This window comes from Trachurus trachurus (assembly GCF_905171665.1).
Source record: "Trachurus trachurus genome assembly, chromosome: 24".
In the NCBI taxonomy this organism is placed as follows: Eukaryota; Metazoa; Chordata; class Actinopteri; order Carangiformes; family Carangidae; genus Trachurus; species Trachurus trachurus.
In genome coordinates this window covers 11,435,894-11,451,923 of record NC_139910.1, presented here as the reverse complement: position 1 = coordinate 11,451,923, position 16,030 = coordinate 11,435,894, and the positions used below count along the sequence as shown (strand labels likewise).

At 39.9% G+C, this 16,030-nt stretch overlaps 2 protein-coding genes across 2 annotated transcripts; one reads left to right on the top strand and one right to left on the bottom strand.

The window, feature by feature from the left end:
- The first annotated feature begins 660 nt into the window (after window positions 1–660).
- Window positions 661–7,308, top strand: rars2 (arginyl-tRNA synthetase 2, mitochondrial). Its single transcript, XM_084000355.1, has 20 exons — window positions 661–798; window positions 930–1,003; window positions 1,112–1,214; window positions 1,688–1,771; window positions 1,862–1,962; window positions 2,057–2,112; window positions 2,315–2,398; window positions 2,484–2,560; window positions 2,697–2,855; window positions 2,989–3,095; window positions 3,341–3,436; window positions 3,519–3,579; window positions 4,068–4,144; window positions 4,297–4,421; window positions 4,907–4,974; window positions 5,098–5,207; window positions 6,450–6,545; window positions 6,683–6,757; window positions 6,877–6,940; window positions 7,194–7,308. Exons 1-20 carry the CDS (start codon window positions 763–765, stop codon window positions 7,278–7,280), a joined length of 1,740 nt encoding a protein of 579 aa, XP_083856481.1. The 5' UTR covers window positions 661–762; the 3' UTR covers window positions 7,281–7,308.
- Window positions 7,309–9,749: 2,441 nt separating this feature from the next.
- Window positions 9,750–15,162, bottom strand: slc35a1 (solute carrier family 35 member A1). The gene is made up of 8 exons (XM_084000548.1): window positions 14,969–15,162; window positions 12,947–13,127; window positions 11,820–11,979; window positions 11,327–11,479; window positions 11,156–11,222; window positions 10,871–11,047; window positions 10,640–10,774; window positions 9,750–10,259 (listed from the first exon to the last, which is right to left on the bottom strand). The coding sequence occupies exons 1-8, from the start codon at window positions 14,973–14,975 to the stop codon at window positions 10,126–10,128; spliced, it is 1,014 nt and encodes a 337-aa protein (XP_083856674.1). The 5' UTR covers window positions 14,976–15,162; the 3' UTR covers window positions 9,750–10,125.
- Between the last annotated feature and the right edge of the window lie 868 nt (window positions 15,163–16,030).

The window sequence follows — 16,030 nt, the reverse complement described above, 5'->3', positions numbered from 1 at the left end:
AAATGACAAACTATTATAAAGTATAGAAGTCTTGTTCAAGAAATAAGGTCCTCGTGAATAATATTCTGACATCAACAGCAGGGAATGCATGATGATTTAAATTTAGATTTGTTAATGAACCCTGTTCTAGCATTGCACATTATCAAAGTAAATTGTGTTTCAGTATTTTGTAGCTCTTTTTCTTTCTTTTTTTTTTTTTTTTTTTACGAACACAAGTGTGTTCAACACGTATGAAATGAATTTACAAACTTTTTGGAACAATTAGAACTTTAAGATTTGGTGCCTAACAACGGTTGTCCGGGTACCCTTTGTTCCTGCTTGTTGCCAGGGAAACGCATCACAGTCCTCATAAACCGGCATTCACTTGTACTGCGGGGTTTCAGAGTTAAAGCCAAATAAATGATAAACAATGATGTTTTTCGACTGGTAGTAACTGTATCTTGTAACTAACTAGCTTGTATATTTGTGCATATTCAATATCAGGGGAAAATGTTTAAGAGTTTGATCATGTCCGCGTGATTCATTGTCCGCACGTCGAATATTCCCCGTCGGGAGTCGCCAACAATATAATCAAACGAACCCTTTTCTGGTGGATGACGTTGTTTGGGAATGAGGCCTGTGATTGGACGAACCGACCGGAAGCGGCGTGTCTAAGCAGGAAGCACGTTAGCCAAAATCAGAGTGAATGGACGTATGTAGGATAGAAATGTCTAGTTTTGTGTAATTTTTAATTATTATGTTGGGTCTGCACTTTTAGGAAACATGGCGTGTTTTTTCAGAAGAAGAATTGCAGCGAAGGTAATGAAGCTTGAAGTCTTGAAAATTAAAGAGACGCCTGCTAATAATGCTAATACACCTTGACCCTGGGATAAGTCAAAACAACTTGTCTTGTTTGACATGTTTTATCATGTGTGTGTGTTTATGTGTAGTTAGGTAAGACGCTGCAGCAGTCTGAGGATGCCTTGATACCAGCTTTGTCAGCGGTTCCAGTCTTTAAAAAACAGTTAAGTGTGTTTATAGTAAATCTGCTGCTACTTTGAGTCAGATTGCTCCACTGGTGTTTGTCTTTCACCAGTTTGTTAGAGCTCTCTGGTCTTGTTCTCCTCCTCAGGAAGACAGCTGACTTCAAACTGCCCATCAGCACTTTACGAGCCAAAGGGATTTTACCATCAAGTGGGGACATTCAGCTGCAGACAGAGAACCTGGCCTCTCAGGTAAGAGACAGATCACATTGGATATAAGGCAGCAACAGATAATGTAGAAGTATGCACTCTTTGGCATGTGTTTACACTTACACACACTGCATTTGACCCAGATAATCACACATTTTATCTTCCTTTTCTGAAGTATTTGATGTCTACTGTCGGTCTTGGACAGCTTTGTGTTGTCTGCGCTCTAATTCAAGGAAATTGAAACACTACAGCCACAGGGAGACATAATCAAATGTGTCGTTTTGTCCAAATTTTCAAATTGGAGAGGCTAATACCAGAGCAGAGTTACCAGATTGAACTAAGCTTATGTTGATGGGTCTCCTGTTTTTGAGTAACTACTACAGGTCTACTATACGTTTGGTTATGCAGTGTATTTTTATAGATGTGCTAAGTGTTCACATTCCTGACTCACTAAGAGGTGACCCCATTAAACAAAAGCTTTGTTTTTAATTGGTTATTCATGTTGAATCTTGCAGTTGAAGCTCGACAGTGTGGTGGAAGACGTATCTGCTGATCGTGGAGCGATCAACTTTACTGTTAATCGGAAGCTTCTTGTGCAGGTTCGTGAAGGTTCACTCCCACAGTGATAAACTAAAAGTCCAAATTGCTTCTGCTGTTTTTCATAATATTTCTGCTTTGACTGTTTTTAGAAACTCCTGGAGCCTGTTGGAACACAGGAGGATGACAGATTTGGGTTAAATAGTGAAATTTTTAATTCTCTCAAGAGAGGAACAACACTTATAGAATACAGGTTTGTTCATGTATTCTTTTACACGTTATATCACTTTATACTTCTAAATTTATAGATGTTTGAAAGAGGGATTTAATGTGTTTGTATGATGCAGCTCTCCAAATATTGCCAAAAAATTCCACGCTGGACACTTGCGGTCTACAATTATTGGTGAGTTATGCATTGAGTAAATTTATAATTTACATTTAATATGAATTGGAGCCTTATTTATAAATAAACTAGGCCAACATCACCATTGGTATATAATTCAAATGACAAGAAGAAAGTACTGAAATGCCAAAGATATGATTTGAAACAGTGTCACCACTTGTTTGTTCACAAGCTCGTAAAACAGTATAAATTCAATCTCCAGGTAACTTCATTGCCAACCTAAAGCAGTCACTTGGATACAACGTAATTCGAATGAACTACCTTGGAGACTGGGGTATGCAGTTTGGTGAGTAAATAATATGCAGAATATTCAACACATGTCTTCCAGTTTCACTAAGTCCCAAACACTAGTTGTTCCTCTTGGATTTCAGGCTTACTTGGAGCAGGATTTGGCCAGTTTGGGTGTCAGGAGAAATTAAAACAGAATCCATTACAGCATTTGTTTGAGGTGAGTTTGCATATAAAAACAGCTGGCTAAGTGCCATCCTGCCCATATCAATTTCAGTACAGTTTTAATGGTCTAAATGCTGTAAACGGGCCAGCCTGCATTTTTTGTGAATGATTCATACATTTATGTCTTGCAGGTCTATGTTCAAGTGAACAAGGAAGCAGAGCACAATGAGGACATGAAGCTGGCTGCCAGAGACTTCTTTAGACAGCTGGAACAGCGTGAGAGCCAGGCTATGTCGTTATGGCAACAGTTCAGAGACATCACAGTGCACGAGTATCAACAAGTTTACAAGGTACAACCAGATAAATACGGCATTGTGGTCAAGATTGAAAAATCTCTAAAGTGCAAACTTGACGTGTAAAAAATGAAATATCATTTCAATTTTCATTTGAACTCTTCATTGACTGAAAATCTGATCTTTGCAGCGGTTAGGAGTTCACTTTGATGTTTACTCCGGGGAGTCTAATCACCAAGATCAAGCCCAAGAAGTGGTGCAGCAGCTGCAGAGTCGAGGCCTGTTGAAAACCTCTGAGTATGTGACAGTATGAGATGGTTATGAGATACACCCAGTTTACAGCTTACAAGACTAGGAAGTTTATTTAAAGTTGTGTAGATGTTTTTTTTTAGCAAGATAAGACGACTTGATTTATTTTTTATCTTTTAAGTGTTAATATTTTAGAATACAACTTTTTTTTTTTTTGCTATAAAAAAATCTTCATATAATACTTAAAAAAGACCTGAGTCTACCTTCACTGAAGTTCAATGACGTTTTGACAGGAAAGGAACAGGTGTGGTGGATCTTTCCCCTGCTGGAGACATGAGCAGCGTCTGTACTGTGCTACGCAGCGACGGCACGACTCTCTACATCACCAGGTAACAAAATATAGAAATGTACAGCTGCACCTACACTTTTAGAGGTGATCCTGGCAACATCGGCCTTTCTCTTTCTTTCCAGAGATATTGCTGCAGCAATTGAGCGACAACAAACGTACGACTTTGATGAGATGATTTATGTGGTAAGGACATTAATGCTTATTCACCTGTCACCATCTTTTAAAGACAGTTTAATGCATACAAAGTACAAAACACATTCAAGCACAACACAAAGAATAGTAATAGTGTTAACAGCAGTAGTAGTAGCATTTGCAGTCACCCCTATTTTGCAAGATATAACAAGATTTTTTTATGATGAAAATTTTGTCACAAAATGAGATATTTGTATTTTCTACAAAAGCAAAGTGGATATGTGGAGATTGTTTACCAACAGTCTGTGTTATCGATTTAAATTTGTCTACAATGAGTCTACGATGGCGATGATGATGATGTCAGTCCTGCCATCCTCCTTTACCCTCTTTAGACTTTTGTTTATATGAGAATTTGGAGACAGTCATAGAAAACATAAAATCCATTTTATGTTTTATTTTTCCATTTACACTCTCCCACTGCTCATCATTACACTTTTTAAAATCAGTTTTCCGTTTCTATATTTGTTCTTCATTTTCAGACGGATAAAGGTCAATCAAATCACTTCAGCCAGTTGTTCCAGATCCTGTTCGCTATGGGACACTCTTGGGCCGACAGGTAGCTGGAAATATACAACACACAATGTTTTATACACAATTTACGGCTAACTTAAAGTAAATGTTTGAATACTTGTACCTGGGATATATATTTCTTTTTTTTTTTGGTTTGACATTTTTTACTTCAGCAAATGATATATTGACTGGCTGCAGGTGTCGGCATGTGCCGTTTGGCCTGGTGCAGGGTATGAAGACCCGGACCGGTGAGGTGGTGTTTCTGGAGGACGTGCTGGATGAAGCTCAGTCCAGGATGTTGGACAACATGAAACAGTCAAAAAGTACAGTCTGTCACACATATTAGGCAGTTATTAAGCGATATAGTATTGTATTATAGTGTAGTATAGTTACCTCAACACTATATTGTTATACGAGTTTATAAAAGAAACGAAAACATTGATTTTTCCACTCTTTCCTTTGCATTTTAGTGTAAAACCTTGTTTAAGCCACAAGTATTAGTAAGCAATATGCAAATATATTATATATTTGTTATTCTAAGAGTTTATAATGTTCAGTTAGAGTGTGAGTGTGCCAGTCTGCTGCTGTAGAGCCAAGTGGGATTTTCTAATTACACCTCAACACAGCAAGATGGCGCTCTTTTCCCAGTGCAGCATTTATCATAGAAGTGAGCTAGTTGAGTAACATTACAAATTCATCCTGCACATCCTGCATTTTAAAAGGAACAACAGATGTTAGGGACCTACTGTGGGAATAATAAGCTTGTATGTGTGGAAGAAAGTGACACCAGTGCTAACTCTTTCAACAGCAACAAAGGAGATGGACAACCCAGAGGTCACAGCAGAGACAGTGGGAATTGGTGCCCTAATTGTCCAGGTAAATGATCACAACTATTTTTTTTAAAACTTTGCCACACTCTAATATTCAACTACTCGCATCTTTCATTTTTTCAGCTGGTTATCTGTTTCTCATTCATGTTCTCCTCTAACTTTGTTTCAGGACTTCAAAGGTCCTCTGCAATCAGACTACAAGTTTGACTGGGACAGGATGCTGCAGGCTCAGGGAGACACAGGCGTCTTCCTCCAGTACACACACGCTCGACTCTGCAGGTTTGTGTTTTTGTTGTGTAGTGCCACTTAAGCAATGTTGGCAGCAAATTATTTCCATTATCAATAGCTCATAAAAAGATTGGAAAAAATTTGGTAAATGTTCTGCATATTATTCTGTCTTATTTTGTATGTTACAACAGCACAAACTTTCTATTTGTTATTGGAAGGGATGTTTATCAGCTCTGATTTCAAGAGACAGTTTTTATAAGATGTTAAATTATATTGAGTAGTTCATAGCAGCCACATTAAATCTCTGATGCGAGTGTTACTGAGATTCCCTAAAAGCAGAAATACCAAAGTTAAGAAGAAAAAACTCTTTACTTGTTAAGATCCTGTCTGATAAAGGTAAAGTATTTTACAGACAGGCCTGTGTTTCCTCTAAGCTCTCACAAAAGGAGGTGCTTGTGTTCAAACTGAAACAGGTTTTTTTGTTGTTCACATTGGTTGCTGGGAGACGAATTATGTTTCCTCAATCTGTTTCCGTAATTTGAGAACAAAATGAGTGAATGCAAGAGTTAATATGAGTATTACTTCTACCAAACGTGTCTTTTTAGGATGAAATTCCCTCTTTGTTTAAGCCCAGTCGGCGTTTCTGTGCTCAGGACACTAACATCAAGCAGGATTTTTTTTTTTTTTTTTTGGCATTTTTGCCTTTATTTGATAGCACACAGTATATAGATAGACAGGAAAGGGGGAGGCAGATAGAGGGGGAATGACATGCAGGAAAGGTCTGCCCGACGCGGGATTCGAACCGGGGACGCCTGCGTTGAGGACTGTAGCCTCTACATGCGCCTTAACCACTGCGCCACACACCGCCCCATCGAGCAGGAATTTTAACGGAAGAAAACATAGATAATGATCCCTCTTCTCAACAATGAATGAACAAGCAGAACCTGCTTCAGTGTTCACATTACCACACAGCTATTGTTGACCAGATTATCATACAATATGTTAGCTGCTGGGCTGGTTATAACAACACTGAGTACAATCTTACATCACCAATGTCTATTTTCAACACTTCACTTCACTGATTTCAGTTACTAAATCTCCTTCAGTGATGGTGAAGTGTTTGTTTGCAATAAAACAAAAGAATACACATCCATTAATCAAGATTATTAGATTATTAGATAAACAAGATACCACAACTAGATGCATTTTACTCTCTCTTTACACAACAAGATTAAAAGAAGAGAGGCAACAAGTCTTACTAGGAAGTTAATGGAGATCTTAATGTTACTGCAGTTTAATGCGGAGGAACGAGGGCATAGAGGCAGCTGCGTTCGACCCGTCCCTTCTTCTTGAGCAGTCCAGTATCACCATCCTGCAGCACCTCCTTCGGTAAGCAGAATATTTATTCAGACGTTATCCCATGATTCCTTTATACGTTGTGAAATGCGAGACCATGTCCATGTTGAATCAATGTTTGCTTTTCATGCAAGATGGAAAAATATGTTCCTCCCCCTAATTGTTCGCAGCTACGATGAGGTGTTGTACCAGTCGGCTCAGGATCTGCAACCCAAACACCTGGTCAACTTTCTGTTGAAGTTGTGGTAAGGAACAGGATGTTTGTCCTAAGGGATTGGGTGGTTCAGTGTTTACCTGGTACTTCACAGGAACTGTTGGTAGAGGTGGTAATTTGACAGTGCGTTAATGGCGATCTCTCTCCCAGCCATCTGATTGCTTCGGCACACAGGGAGCTGCCAGTGAAAGGAAGCCCTCAGGATGTCGCACAGGTGAAAAGAAAAACACCCGCATGTTTATTTTATTATACATAGTGGTGCACACACTGGCATGACCATAGCAGTATTTTAATATTGTAGTCAAGGTCAACTCATTGTATTTGCTGGCAACATTTCCATTTAACAGATGGTCACTACGTATTTAAAAATGTAAGTTGCTAATGGCTAGTTTGTAATTTGAAAATACGTTTATATATATTTTTTCAAATGTATATTAATTGTCGTCTCATTTTCTGAATGTCAACAGGCAAGGTTAAGACTGTTCAGTAAAGCCTGCTCAGTCCTGGCCAACGGGATGAAGATCCTCGGCATCACAGCTGTTGATAAAATGTGAAACTCAAAGATTGTTCATCATTGTTTTGTCTCTGCTGCAGGTACCATACAGTTATAGTTAATTTATATTGTAAATAAGGAGCCTTAATTTTTTTAAATAAAATAATCTTCCTTAATTGAATTCAGTATTTGCCTTTTCTTCTATTATCTCAGGTAGTTTCCACTCGCGTAGATTGTGACTGTGTGACGTTACTTCTGTCCGTCTCTTCATTTTGCATGTTGATAAGGGTAACAACACACCACAGTGGTAGGTATGCTGTCATGGTCAGATTGTTCAAAATGAGTCAAGACTGGTTTGGTGTAACTCAGTGTGGTGGAGCAGATTATGGCAAGAATCGTTCACTTGCTTGTGATACAAGCATTAAATACTTTTGAAGGGTCACTCTTTTTGGAAAAAAGCGCTGGCCACTCCAAAAAATTCAATATGGTGGCCATTTTTCAAGATGGCTTCCGGGTATTGTACCAATATGTCCAAAATCAGCAAAAGTCAAAAGTAGTTCATGGGTCTTTCATTACATTGTTATAAGTATTGTTTTTGTTATTGTTATAACAGCTGTGTGAAATGTTGTACAGGGGCATGCAAGATGGCCGCCATGAAACTAACTGGAACAACTTATGATGAAACATAGAAACATAGTTTTTGGTTCTATACATTGGTTTGGTGGGATTTAGATTCCAATTGACCTATTAGTTTCATTGTCAGAGCATAACGTGGTGGGTGGAGGGAAGCTGATATTATTGTTTATATTTATGGGATGGTGGCATGTCGGAATAGCAGTATTCCGGAATGGTGGTATGTCTAAATGGTGGCATGTCGGAATAGCAGTATTCCGGAATGGTGGTATGTCTAAATGGTGGCATGTCGGAATAGCAGTATTCCGGAATGGTGGTATGTCTAAATGGTGGCATGTAACCCCATAGATATATCGTGTTTAATGTTTCTATATCTATGTGTAACCCGATGTAACCGGCCTGATTTGTTTTCGCAGTCCGCCCCTGCTCCGATATAGCAACCGGCCTAAATTTTATGTGGCGGGAGGACAGGCTGTACCACTGGTCCTGCTGCATACCTGATGCTGTGTGGCACACCTTAACGCTGTGCAATTTACCTGATGCTGTGCGACACACCTGAACTCTTTTTTTTTTTATTGGAATAGTTCCACAGCCAACGTCGTGCTAGATTCAGCCGAGCCTGAGGCCAACATCACACGCATCAGTGTGCCGTTGTTGCCTTCTCTTTTGACCAACAGCTCCATTCTCCCTTATTTGCATGACACATAACTAGAGCCTAATGCAGCCTGTGTGTTACAAACCAGGATCAGCAACAACGACGGCACCAGTAACAGCAACGGCTCCATCAACAATTCCTTTATGTGTGTATTATTATGTGCTGGGACCCTATTTGCACAGTTGACAAAGTTTGGTGCTTCTGAGCAGTATTTGTGGCTATGAGTGGCTTTTTTGATCGTGGTTGGCTCGTGGAGAAATAGACAGCACTATTTTGCTTTTGTGTGGTCTGTTCTGAAGTCGCTACAATTAGATTAGTTTGCGGTCGTCCAAGTTGATCTCTCGAGGTGGGGGTGGGTTTACTCAGTGTTATGGGTTAGACCATGTGTTAAAGTTACGCCTGAATACAGTATCCCTTTAACCTTTTTTCTACTACTTCAATGAGTTTAGAAACACTTTGAGGTAGAGAAACTACATTGTGTTGCTTTAATGTCTACAGTTTTTTTCGCCTCCGTGTTAGTCGATTTCAGTGTAGGCTATAACATTTATTTGGCATATATGTTTTTTGTGTAAAAACAGGTCAAAGAAATAATGAAAAATCATAAATTGACCTTTTCCAAACGAACAAACCAAAAAGGGTACATTTTTAGTCTCAACTTTAAAGACAACAGGACAAGAAGCTACTTCAACTGCTGTCAAAAATAAATACATTGAATTTTTCCAATACCACACAACTGTGCCAATGGTCAGATGATTGTTTAGTTGCTACAGTGTGACGAGTGGTTTACAAACGCAACGATTGAACATTCGATAAGCCGTGTCCCCATGGTTAGGGCTGGGCCGTGAGGGTCCATTGTTCAGAAAAAACTTGAGCAGCAGGTGCTTAAAACAGCTGCAGTTCACACACACACAGGTAGACAAAGGTAGGTTTCTTACTACTCACGTGAAAACTGTCAATAGCACAAGCTATACTCTCATTTTTTTGTTTTTACTTACCACCCCATATAAACTGCTTAAGCACGTGGAACAATCCAAAACTTGACAGCCTACGCTTAGTTACAAGTAGTAAACTATGATTGGACAGGCTGTTTTTGAGGGAGACATTGAACACAACCCTTCAACAGCATTGGTAGGGTTGGATGTATAATGTAAGAAAAAAATAAAAACCCTGACTTCTGTTTGTCACACATTTCCATTCAATTTAATAAAATATTTAAAATTACCTTTAAAGCAATACCTGGCACAGATCTGATACAAATAATAATAATAAAAGACACTTAAGAGATATTTTTTTAACATAATCACATTGTGCAAAAAGTTGTCATCCTTTAAAATATGTTCTGAGATTAGGGCACATTCAGAATCAGCATGTGATATGGATATAACACTCACATTGCACAGTTTAAAACATACAGTTACTAAATGGGGAAAAAAAAAAAAAAGTCAGAAAATTAATCTCACCAGTCCCGTGTTTGGGCTAGATTGATTAACCACAGACACAGCCCAACTGAGAGTTCATCTGAAAAAGATTGGCTCCCTAATCCTTCCAGTGCAGGAGCTCTTTTTGTGTCCCTGGAAAACCTCAACGTACACCTACAGTAGTCCAAGAGGTCCGCCACTCACACAGTGATCAGTTTCTGTTTCAATTCCTTGTCTGCGTCTTGTCGGCTCAGTTTTGATGTGTCCTGCTTTGGAAGTCCATATAGGTAGATGGAGATGCACACGAGGAGCGCGCCAGAGGCAAATGTGATTGCTGCACAGACGGGGTAGAAGGCAAAACATCATCAGCATCGTGGTTAGCCATCAGGAAATGCAAAGTACCATTCATGTTCTCAAAATGTAACACCTAATCCTTTGCTTTTGCTTTACAGATACATTGCATTTCATTTCAGATCACTATAAACCTATTCAGAATTTGTGCATTTCCAACTTGTACGTCGCTTTGGACAAAAGCATCTAACAAAATAATTAAATGTAAATGTTATCGTGAAAAAGCAATAATAATGCTATTTTCTAAAACTTCACTAAAACTTTCACTATGTATTTGTAAACGGACTCTTGTATTTAAAATGCGCAAACACGGAAGTCATGAGCCACAATACAATACTGACAATGAGGTGATGAGAAACTTACTGATCTGTAGCCCAAACAAAAGGACAGATGCCACAGTTGAGATAACAATGGCAGCAGCGGCCGAGAAGCCCTTCATGATATTGTCTGTGTACTTCACCACCACCGACGTGTACAAACCTCCCACGCTGGCTAGAACTGGCAACACAAAAAAGGTCAATGTCAGTTGATATATTGTGGAAAAAATGACATTAAATATAGAAAAAAAAAAATCCCAGGTTGTATTGTACTTACACACGACAAAGCACACCCAGGGAGTGTACCCAAAAAAGAAGCCTTTTTCCAGGACTTTTTCACCATCAGTCACGTAAACACCCAATAGCGTGACCACGATGCCGGACAGGTACATCTGTATGTTCCTTACCCACAGAGATGTGTCCGAGCTCTTCAGTACCTTTTCAAAGTACACACCTTAATCAGAATATAGACACAAAACTGTTAGGTACAAGTATGTTTTGCTGCGTATGTTAAATAATAACGAAATAACGAATCTTAGTTTACTTTTAATGATAATTTTACCTGCAAATCCAGAGCAAATAACTGCAATAGCAATGGCGACGAAGCCAACAAACGGATTTTGCTCAATCTGTGGGAGAAAAAGAAAAAAGACGAGAGGTAAATATCTCCTACCTTGAAAAGCCAAATCTGTGACACTGGTAATCACCGTAATCCAACTCATCTCATCTCTACCTGGACTTTCGTGACCTCTGCAGGCTTCCACTGTACGAGTGTCACTCCCCCGCAGAGCATGAAGACGGAGAACCACTGCAGGCGGCTGAGAGAGCGGCTCAGCATGAGGACTGTGCACAAGGCCGTGCATGGGATCTTCAGCTGGTAGGTGACCTACACAAGGGAACAAAGGTCAGGGTTACCAGCTACTCATGTGTTCACCTACTCCTGAAGAGAAGGTGGACTGAGCACACAGATGATGGAGGTATGTGTTTTACTGAATGTATCCTAGTTTTTTTTTTTTAGCTTTTTCAGCTTTTCCAATATGAGGACTTGATGTCTTGTCTACTTTATTCCATTGGAGATGAATTGTTTTTGGATTGTTCCTCAGTTAAAATGATTTATTTCTATGATTCATTAGTGAAACATCTAGTATTAATTTGTCTTCGTGATGCACACTGTTTACAGTCACCACCATAACAGTCTGTGGGGGCGTGGCATCATGGATTCATACCTGATATACCGCTGCATCGAGGTTACTCAAGGCAAGAAAGGCCATGTTATTTTGCACTGCATACACAACAGAGGGGACGCTCAGCTTCAGCAGCTCCTTCGGGCTGAAGACCACATGTTCCATGATGGCGTTCTTCAGTCTGGTGGGGCTTCCCGTTTCTCTGGGAGAGAAGACAAAAACAAACCGATAAAGAAGAGGAAGTGCTGATAGATATAAATTCCATCTGCAATTGTTTTGCTGTCGGCTTGTCAGTCACTTCAGACACTGGGGAGTCCACTGAGCTATAAAAATGTAAATAAAATAAACTACTGTGAAATGTTCAAGTATGGTCCTCATCAATTATCATATTTCATAATCATAAGGATTTGCTGTGGTGACAACTAACTAAAAGTTTACCATCGGAGCTTTTAGTTAAACAAAAAGAATTTACCACATTGAGATTTGATAATTAGGTACTGGTTTCTGACTTTTAATGCACTTAATGACTGAGGGACACAATCATCATAACAGGCAGAATAATCTGTGGTGATGATTTCACACCGTCCCTGTCTGCAGCTTCCTCAAGTAAATATTATGAATCAACAAATTTGGTCACATTCTTAAGGCCTGTACATACTCCGCAAGAACAGAGAAATTAGTTCATTTTCTCAAGGTGGCAAGAACAAAGTTAGTTCTGGCCAGGACATTTCATACTTCACGTGAAACTCAAGTGCAGAAGTTCACACAATAGTTGTCGGACACCATACAAGAAAAAAAGTTCTGCCCAGATGTTGTGTCAAGAACCAGCTGCAAGAAAAGAAAGACATCATTCTTTTCTTGCAGCCATGGGAGGCAGTACAAATTTCTCTGTTCTTGTGGAGTATGTACAGGCCTTTTTTAGTTAGTTAAACAAAGAGAATTTGAAGATGCCAAATTGAGATTTGATGAATAGGTACTGCTTTCTAACATTAAATTAATACACTTTATGATTGAGGGCCAAAATCATCATAACAGGCAGAATAATCAGTGGTGAAGATAATAATTTCACACAATTTGTCCCTGTCTGTGGCTTCCTCAAATGAATCAACAAATTACTACTTCCAATGGGATGGCAGTAAACGCAGTTCAGTCCAGTTCAGAGCACTTACTTGGCCAGCATCCCCAGACTCAGTATCAACTTAATGACCTCGGTGATGCACACTGCCGTGGTGGAGAAGTACAGGTCTCCGGATGAGATTGTCCTCGTGTAGCGCAGGGCCACTGTGTAGGTAGCAGCCACCAGAGTCATCACTGTCAGGCAGTACAGCTTGAAAAACACACCCACGTTTTCTGTGAGGGGGGACAAAAAGTTTAGTTCAGTTCATTAGTTTTATTATTAAAATCCACATTAGCTTTTGCAAAGCAGCAGCTATACTTCCTGGGGGAGCGTGCCTATGTTCCCACAGCCCTATGTTCCCTCAGCCCTATGTTCCCTCTGGACTCTCTCTACCTATCTGGACTCTACCTATCTGGCCTATCTAGCCTCTACCTGGTCTTTTTACTTAACTTAACCAACTCCTTTCTTCATTGCCTAAACCCAACCAATGGTGGGACCAAAGGGCTGAGGGAACATAGGGCCTAATTTTCAGTGACAACAAAAGTTAGAAATGAGGGAACATAGGGCTGTGGGAACATAGGAATGACCCCCTTCCGGGAGTCTGATATACATACCAAATATAAAAAGACACATACCAGTACTTAATAAATACAAATACACACCTGAGAAGAACACTAAATATCAAGCTCCTACATTGAATCATCACAAAACATTTACTGTACATCCTGTCACACAAAGATGCCATGACACTAGGAACAGGTATAAATAAATACCTATCTCTTCCATAGATCAGAATACAAATACATACTATTTAAACTGGGACCATATTATAAATGATAATGCAACAGTGCAGTACAGTAAAGTAAAAAAAAAGGCGACCACAGTTAAAACTTAAAGGACAATTCCAGGCGAATTCAACTCTGGGGTGTATTTTCATATCATTTTAGGTCTAAAAGAATGAATCTGAAGATTTTCAGTTTAATCGCTCCTGTTTTGCGGTAGTTGCATCTGTCCCCGCATCCCCACGGCAGCAATGAATGGGAGTGGATGTAAGTTCTGCTGTTTAGGCTGTTTACAGCCCTCAAAGCCGCATTTTTTTTCCACAGACAGCGTCAGATGGCTACTCAAACATGCACCGAGAAGTTTATTTACTTCAAGCAAGCCGGCATGTTTGTAAAACTAGATCTAATTCAAAGTCTCCCGGAGTCTCGCGCGAGCCCGAAGTTGCAGTGCTGGTGTATTCAGGCGCAGTAGGAGCTACCGCTTGTGTCATAAACACAGGAATATCAACTCTTTACTTGCTTGAAGTGTACATTTTTTTCCACAGACAGCGTCAGGTGGCTACTCAAACATGCGCCGAGAAGTTTTTTTTACTTGAAGCAAGTCAAGAGTTGACATTCCTGTGTTTATGACACAAACGGTAGCTTTTCCCACTGCACCTGAATACGCGCGCACGGCAACTGGGTCTCGCGCGAGACTCCGGGAGACTTTGAATTAGATCTAGTTTTACAAACATGTCGGCTTGCTTGAAGTAAATAAACTTCTCGGTGCATGTTTGAGTCGCCATCTGACGCTGTCTGTGGAAAAAAATTGCGGCTTTGAGGGCTGGAAACAGCCTAAACAGCGGAACTTACATCCACTCCCATTCATTGCTGCCGTGGGGATGCGGGGACAGATGCAACTACCGCAAAACAGGAGCGATTAAACTGAAAATCTTCAGATTCATTCTTTTAGACCTAAAATGATATGAAAATACACCCCAGAGTTGAATTCGCCTGGAATTGTCCTTTAAAAACAGTCAGATAATAATAATAATAACGGCCCTGGACGGGTGGCTCATCATGTGCATGCACGCGACGTGATTCCATATCTAACGGTTACAAACGACACGTAACTGCCGTTGTCTTATGTATGTAAATGACACGTCACTAGCTGCTTGGCATTCTCGAACGATGCTCAGTCGTTCTTTTCTGACGGTTTGGTCTCTTTAACGGCCAGAAACAGACAGTTATTAGCCGCTTCTAGCTCGCTAACGTGTCGCCGCCGCCGTTGCCATGATGACTGACTGACTTACCGGCCATTGTTGCTCCGGTTTGTTTGCGTCCGCGTCCCACAGAAGTCTGTTATTCCGCTGGCGCTATATGCCATGAAAGCCTACACACACACACAGACACACACACGCATAAACACTAGTGATGATGACTGAGGAATGTGATCGGACCTGAAACTACTAATGACACGACTAGTGCGATTTGGAGTATCCTCCCCACCGTCATTCCGCCTCCATTTCCCACAATGCAGCGGGAATCGATGAACTCAAAGAGTGGGTTTGTTTTCTACACCTCAACCAGTGGTACTCGGATCCCTAGCTGGTACTTGGTGTAATTTCAAGTAGGTACTTCAAGGACAATTCCAGGCAAATTCAACCTGGAGCTATGATTTCCTAATATTCTAGGTCTAAAAGAAGGAATCTGAAGATTTTCTTTTTAATTCCTCCTGTTTTGCAGTAGTTCTGTCTGTCCCTGCATCGCCACAGCAGCTATAATGGGACTGGACGGATCTTAGGCTTTTTTTTTTTTTTTTTTTTTTAATTGAAGTAACTTCAAAATACAAACATTAAAGGCACATTGGTAATGGATAAATTCACAGTGCTGAATCAGCTATCTTGATCAATCGAGAACAAAAAGAAAAAGAAAAGAGAACGTGAGGGTCTCAGTCCACAATAGTAAATAAGTCCAGCAAAGAAAATAACTTTAGGGCATTTTTGCTTTTCATGTAATGCAAATATTTTTTATACATTCTGAGTTGGATCTTATGCTGCGTTCATAACAACTCGGAGGTCGGGATTTCCAACTCGGAAATTTCCGACTTCCGACATCATTGCGTTCACGCTGCAGGAACTCGGAAGAAAAAAACATGGATACCTGAAGGAGTTTGGCATATTGTGGCTCATAGCTGAATACGAAAAATAAATGCAGCAGTAGGCTAAATTATGTTTATTTTGGAGGAGAGGAGACGCTGCAGATGAGTGCACATATAATGTTATAGCCTTGATAACAGTTAAACGTTCGTCACATACGAGGACCACAATTTCACACCATACAACAATCACAGCTTAATATAAACGTATTTCATA

Coding starts and splice junctions, on each gene's coding strand:
- rars2 (XM_084000355.1), top strand. CDS start 763: ATGGCGTGTTTTTTCAGAAGAAGAATTGCAGCGAAG. Junction 799..929: donor GAAGAAGAATTGCAGCGAAG/GTAATGAAGCTT, acceptor GTTTATGTGTAG/TTAGGTAAGACGCTGCAGCA. Junction 3,580..4,067: donor TTGATGAGATGATTTATGTG/GTAAGGACATTA, acceptor CTTCATTTTCAG/ACGGATAAAGGTCAATCAAA.
- slc35a1 (XM_084000548.1), bottom strand. Junction 11,980..12,946: donor AGTCTGGGGATGCTGGCCAA/GTAAGTGCTCTG, acceptor CTTCTCTCCCAG/AGAAACGGGAAGCCCCACCA. Junction 10,775..10,870: donor CTGGGTGTGCTTTGTCGTGT/GTAAGTACAATA, acceptor TTGTGTTGCCAG/TTCTAGCCAGCGTGGGAGGT.